This window comes from Aedes aegypti, chromosome 2 (genome assembly GCF_002204515.2).
Source record: "Aedes aegypti strain LVP_AGWG chromosome 2, AaegL5.0 Primary Assembly, whole genome shotgun sequence".
NCBI classification, from domain to species: Eukaryota; Metazoa; Arthropoda; class Insecta; order Diptera; family Culicidae; genus Aedes; species Aedes aegypti.
This window is the reverse complement of record NC_035108.1, coordinates 395,237,274-395,244,323: the sequence shown is the minus strand read 5'-3', so window position 1 is coordinate 395,244,323 and position 7,050 is coordinate 395,237,274. Positions and strand designations below refer to the sequence as shown.

The following is a 7,050-nucleotide window of genomic DNA, read 5'->3' as shown; positions in this document are numbered from 1 at the left end:
ACGCGCGCTCGATTCCCTTCGCTACCTTGGTTTAAAGCAGGCTTGCATGCAACATGCGGATAGATCATTGACGGCACGTGCGCTTGCTAGTAAGACAGCGTGTGAGTATGGCATGGTCACTCACGAGCTTACGCGCCTTCTACTGCTGTCAGTCTTTTAATCGATTTTTTGGGTGATAGTGAGTACCAAAACATAAACAAAGTATAATGGACCCATCAATAATTGAATTTTTTGGTCATCAAAGATAGAAAAGATTTGTTTTATCAAAATTTTAAAAGAATGGATTACAACATCAGTAGATTATGTCGCGTTTGTTTGGAGGAAGGTGTTTTTACATCGATATTCAATACGGACTTGGTAGCGATGGCTCCAGCAGATATGTTGGTGATGTGTGCTAACATCAAAGTGAGAATTTCTATGGTTTTGTCATTTATATAAATTTATCTAAACATATCGTGATTTTAGGTATCAAAAAATGATGGTCTTCCAACGACTATATGTAATAATTGTATGTACCGATTAGGGGTTGCGTTTCACTTGAAGCAGCAGTGTGAAAATTCTGATATGAGACTGAGGCAATACATTGGACTGATGACAGGAGTATACTCCAACTCAATGGATAAGGAAACGATGACGGACGATTCATGGATGGTTACTTCGAAAAAATCTGATGAAGGAGAACGTAAAGTTACCAAAAAGTATGGCAAACGGAACTACATAAGTCCGTTACAAATTAGTTCAGAAAAACCTATTTGAGCAAGGAAACTATTAATTCTGTTAGAAATAAGTTCAGATAATCCGTTTATTTGGATAGATCTTAAGTATTTTTACCCAAAAGGTTAGCCAAATTATCATTGTTTTTTTGTTTTAAATACTCGATATAAGTACATCTTGTCCCTTTAAAACATTTCAATGTTATAGTTATTCTTTATAACAATTTTTCTTTATTACGACAGTCCCTTGATAAGTCGAGTCGTGTCATGAATATTTCGCAAAATTACGTTTGAATTAGTGTAGTTTCTTTCCATATTTACATTGAAGTTATTGCATAATACTCTTTTTGGGCGACAGCTTTTATTTTATTATATTTTTTGTAATTTTGGATGAACCAACGAGTTGGAAAGAGTCATAGAACACAATATCAACGCAATACAAGGTTGCCTTAAAACCAACTTTTACTATGGTTGTCTAACTCGATATAGTGATACAAAATATCGAGTTATGGAGAGTTTACTGTAATTTGAACAATCACGTCGTTCTATACATGTTATTATAACAATATGAATTTAATTCTACGCAACATTAACGACGCGGGTGATTCCGATCAACCAGCAAGTGACTTTTGATAGCAATCGATATCGATTTGTTTTGAATCAATGGCGATTATTATCATTGGACAAAGATCTGGGAAAACATATAACTGGTTGATCGGGATGTGTATCAAAAACGACCTGATTTAATAATTTATTTTTTTCTTTGTAGGTACCGTGCTGCTTCGAAAGCTAGACACTGGCCTTTTTCACAGTGTTTTTGGCCTAAATTTCGATTTCTTCTCACACCTAGCATCCATAAGTGAATTGATGCCAGTGTCCAGGATTCGAAGCGTCTGGGCAATTCAAATCTACACTATTCTATGTATATTAAATTGCAAAATTTTAGATAAAAATTCGGATGGTTAAATTTTAACTTTTCTCAATCAAATGATTCAATTGTTTTTATACAGGAAAAGTGGACGCAGTAGATACAAGCCTAAACCTCCAGAAGATCGGAAAAAGCGGGGCCCAAAACCAGTACCAAAAATTCCTCAAACCTGCTACCAATGTCATAAAACATTCAAGTGTGCTGCACAGCTACAAATGCATTTAAGGTACATGTTAAGAATTCAACATTCCATATTGAAATACTTATTCGCATTTTTTTAATCTTTAGGACTCATAGTGGAGATAAACCTTTCGCATGCAGCTATTGTTCAAGAAGATTTGCACAAAAGCATAATTTGTCAATCCACATAAGAACACATACAGGTAGTATTTTTAAATCTCCAAAAGTATCTTCTCACAGACAATATTATTAATTTCAGGTGAACGACCATACCAATGTGAAATCTGCAGTAGGCAATTCTCCGCTTTGGGAAACTTCCAGGCTCACAAAAAAATCCATTCCAATCAGCGTGATCACATGTGCCCATCGTGCAACAAAGCTTTCATTACATCCGGTGACCTGGCCCGTCACATGGTGTCACATTCTGGAATCAAAAACTATCACTGTGACATTTGTGCCAAAAGCTTCAGTAGAAATCGGGACATGGTGGTGCACAAGAAAAAGGTTCACCTGAATGACCGTACCACAGAGAACTACAAATGCAACGAGTGCCATAAAATTTTCGCTACCTTAGACAGCTTAAATGTCCACATGCGTACTCATAACTCGATGCCATCGACATCGTTAATGCCACCACCTCCTCCACAACCACAACCGCAAATACAGCAACCTATTGCCCTTGCACCACATCACAGTTTGGGACCGGCTCCATTGGGAGTCGGCCTCGGAATGCTGCCTCACACGCATACACAAGGCTCATATCATACTCAAATGCATCCCGCGCAACGGTTACATCCTTACTAATCATCACAGTAGATAATAATATTTATTTTTCGGATACAAATAAAAGCATACGAGTGATTCATAGTTTCATAACAATTAGAACTTTTATTTCCTTCGTGAAATCCTAACATCATTTAACAGAACATTCCGAAGTTCATGCAACGTTTCGTATTCCTTACCATCATACGAGCTACCTATCAACTTGTGGAAAGAAAGTAGGAGAAAAACCTAAGAATCACTGTAATTCGTGAGTGATACTGGAATCAAAGCATTTTTGTAACTCAAGTTGCAGTTTTAATGGAAGTGTTCTATGTGCGTTCAGTAAGTGGATACCTACACGCATATGGTGTAACTTTACTGTGAATGAAAGTGCATGTGTCGATTCGGAGACCAAATAATGCTAGTAAAACTTATTCGAACTCTACAGCTAAATAAACTCTTAATCGTAAAAGATTTAAACTAAGTCATAATTTACTTACTTGTTTTCGAAACGGCTTAAATCTATTCTTTAGCTCTTTAAAGATCTGTTGTAATGGAGGCTCGTTGTTCAGAGAGAATATTCAGGATATTGAAGAACTAAATTCTTACGTATTATATGGTCTTCTTATACTTAGCGGTATCGTACGCGGTTACCATGCAAGACCTAGTTTGAATAGAATTGTTGGAATCTTTCCGAATTTGATCTCGTCTATCCCGTATTGATGATATTGGTATGGTTTTGAAGTAGTGTTAACGGGCATATTATCATTTTCCTCTTGGCTTTAGTAGTAAGGGTTGATTCACAAATGACGTCCATCGTTTTTCAAGTCACACACTTTCGTCACCAAATTTGTAGAACAAAAAGGACATCAAGCATATATCTAAATTATGTTGAGTACGGCGTTTGATTCAATGGTTTAAACCACCGCCAAGAAAATGGTCAAACGTAGTACTCATTTTCAGCACAGCCTTCTAGATCGGCACACCAGGAGATCCCCAAAAGAGACAGAATTGCAAACGAGTCGTTGCAAGGATGGAAATCTAGTGATCATGACAAAATCCACGATGTATCGCGGTTGTTCTTTATCGTGCGATCATAGTAACAACGATTAACCTTTAACCTGGCGCTTCAAGCACTTAAAGTGAGCAAAAATTCTTGGAGAATTCACGCTGATCGTGAAGCATATTTTTCTGTACAGAACAGGGACAAAGAACGTCTGCTCCATTGACGCGAGATTGACAGTTAAGGATATCTAGGGAACAGATCTGACAGGAAACAAGCTACCTTAGGCAACTCCTCGTGGCCTACTGCAATCTTGGAGGCAACTGCCAAAAGCTAAACCGAAACCGAGAAAGTTTTTATTTCTATATTTTGTTGTAAATAAAAAATCAACCTTTGATCATTGATCATTGGTTTTGTGTTCTGTAACTCGATACCTCCCTAACTCGATGGTCCCTTCAATATCGAGTAAGGGAGAGTTGAGTGTTTATCGATAATTTTTTTAACCTTCAATCTCTTGGTATTGTTTCTCTCCTCTCGAATGTTTTCAAAAATTGATAGAGCTGCATCTACCCAATGGAGTTTATTTAGCCTAATTAGCCAAATTTTGGTCAATGCATATTACACAAGCTTGAGTAGAAAGAACTAAATTGATCAACCCAAATTTAAATAAATTTTTCTCTGGGCTTCAAATCAGCCAATACTAACCTTGGAAATTTAGCCATTTCGGTTTTACGTTAAAACAACTCAGATTTGAGTATCCGTAATACTGCGAAAGCTAAGTATCTTAAAAATTCCATTTTTGACGTAAAAAATAACGAAGACGTTGACGTTAATTCAACGGAAATCGTTAACGTTAAATTGTGTTCTGTGAAATTTTCAGCTTTCTAGGTGATGGCCCAGACAACCAGAAATCGCATGAAAGTTCACGTTAAAACTCGTTTATTCATACTAATTACATCAAACTCGCTAAACACCGTGGATAAACTCGTCAGATTGATGAGTTTCCTCGCATAAAACACTTCTTTTCTGAGTTCATCTGTACATTTTGTTTCGTCCCGTACACACGTACAAAGTAAGTCGGATCAATCTGTAGCAGCTGTCAAATCATCATTTGTTATCATAAATTAAGTCACATAATATTGCAGGTTAGTTCGGTAGAATATTTATAGACTCGCATTGTATGTTATTATTCATCACATAATATATGCACGCATATCGCCTCCACATTTGTACGTAGAAGGCCGTTTCGCAACATCTTATAAGTGAAATTTTGCACATATAGAGCCTCAAGGTGATTTCGTTATACGTACATTTTGGTTGTCTGGGGGCTTGAAGGTGGCCCAAAGAAGATGTAGGTTTATATGGAAATTGCTATGGAGAAATTTCGAAAACTGATCCAAACACAATAGTACAGGAATGCAAGTACAAAGTTATCATATCGTATTAAAAACTCAATCTTCAAACTATAATAAAGAAATTCGCTGAAGAGAGCAGTTCAATCCGACGGATAGGAGAAGAGATATTCATGAGTTTGTTTGCTATTATTTAGCTACATATGCGATTATATCCCTGCAAACATCTACAAAAATTTCAAACAAAAAGCTCAAAATCGATTTGTTTCTTCAGCAACATCCTTTATTGAAACTTGCAGAATGAATTTTTACTATGGAATGAAAAGTTTGTACTTACATTACAGTACAAACGTTTTTAGAACGTTTTACAAAGTTTCCTCCTCCTTCTCCTTTCTGGCGTTACGTCCCCACTGGGACAGTGCCTGCTTCTCAGCTTAGTGTTCTTATGAGCACTTCCACATTTATTAACTGAGAGCTTACTATGCCAATGACCATTTTTGCATGTGTTTATCGTGTAGCAGGGACGAAGATACTCTATGCCCTGGGAAGTCGAGAAAATTTCCAACCCGAAAAGATCCTCGACCGGTGGGATTCAAACCCACGACCCTCAGCTTGGTCTTGCTGAATAGCTGCGCGTTTACCGCTACGGCTATCTGGCCCCCTTACAAAATTTCTCCATAGTAATTCCTATAAAAACCTACCTCTTCTTTGGGCCACTTTTAAATCACCTCCTAGAATGCTGAAAATTTCACAGGACACTATTTTTATGGTAAGGATGATAAGGAAGATACGGGAGATTGGATTTTCAAACTTTGAACCGCCCTAATATGGAATAAGAATATACAGTCGGGTCTCCTATTAAACGCATTCCTATAACGTGCACTCCTATTACGCTCACTCCTATAAGGCACACCAGAACGTTATAGGAGACCCAGGGCTTATGGGATTTCATCACTTTGGGGGTGTCGTTGAATATCTCGTATGCCAAAAGAGATAGCACAGTACTGTCTTCGGCGAAGTTTCAGTGCTAAGTACGATCTATCTTTAGGAGTTGAGGATCATCCTTTTAGTTGAGAACTTGGCCGGTAGGGGCGCTTTTTCTGATTTGCACTATATGAACCATGAGGGATAAGAATGCAAAATTTTGTAACATATGATATCTCTGAATCCTGATGTTTTGGAAGGTTGGTGTCTTCGGAAGAGTTGTTCATTAGCTCAAGGGCTGACATGTGGTGGTCATTCTGATACGGAATTACGCCACCAGGCGGCGCTAGTGGGCATGGAATTTTTGTTTTACGCATAGCTCAGTTGCCTGACCACTTAGAAAGATGGCGTCTTCGGCAAAGTTACTCAGTATCACAAGGGCTAACATTATTTGAGCCGAAAGTTTCGAAATTTTGCCACTAGGCGGCGCTAGTGAGCAAAGAATTTTTATTTTGCGCGTAGCTCAGTAGCCTGACCACTTAGAACGATGGCGTCTTCGGCAAAGTTGCTCAGTATCACAAGGGCTAACATTATTTGAGCCGAAAAATTCAAAATTTTGCCACTAGGCGGCGCTAGTTAGCCAAGAATTTTTGTTTTGCGCAAAGCTCAGTAGCCTGACCACTTAGAAAGATGTCGTCTTCGGCACAGTTGCTCAGTATCACAAGGGCTAACATTATTTGAGCCAAAAGTTTCGAAATTTTACCACTAGGCGGCGCTAGTGAGCATGGAATTATTGTTTTGCGGATAGCTCAGTAGCTTGACCACTTAGAAAGATGGCGTCTTCGGCACAGTTGCTCAGTATCACAAGGGATAACATTATTTGAGCCGAAAGTTTCGAAATTTTGCCACTAGGCGGCGCTGACGAGCAAATAATTTTTGTTTTGTTTATATCTCAGTAGCCTGACCACTTAGAACGATGGCGTCTTCGGCAAAGTTGCTCAGTATCACAAGGGCTAACATTATTTGAGCCGAAAGATTCGAAATTTTGCCACTAGGCGGCGCTTGTGAGTATGGAATTTTAGTTTTGTGGATATCTCAGTAGCCTGACCACTTAGAAAGATGGCGTCTTCGACAAAGTTGCTCAGTATCACAAGGGCTAACATTATTTGAGCCGAAAGATTCGAAATT

The 7,050-nt window shown here is 38.2% G+C and overlaps 1 protein-coding gene across 1 annotated transcript; it reads left to right on the top strand.

Moving 5' to 3' along the window:
- The first annotated feature begins 156 nt into the window (after positions 1-156).
- LOC5570684 (zinc finger protein 624) lies at positions 157-3,160 on the top strand. Its single transcript, XM_001659231.2, has 5 exons — positions 157-405; positions 466-698; positions 1,724-1,867; positions 1,930-2,024; positions 2,081-3,160. Exons 1-5 carry the CDS (start codon positions 280-282, stop codon positions 2,623-2,625), a joined length of 1,143 nt encoding a protein of 380 aa, XP_001659281.2. The 5' UTR covers positions 157-279; the 3' UTR covers positions 2,626-3,160.
- The last annotated feature ends 3,890 nt before the right edge of the window (positions 3,161-7,050 follow it).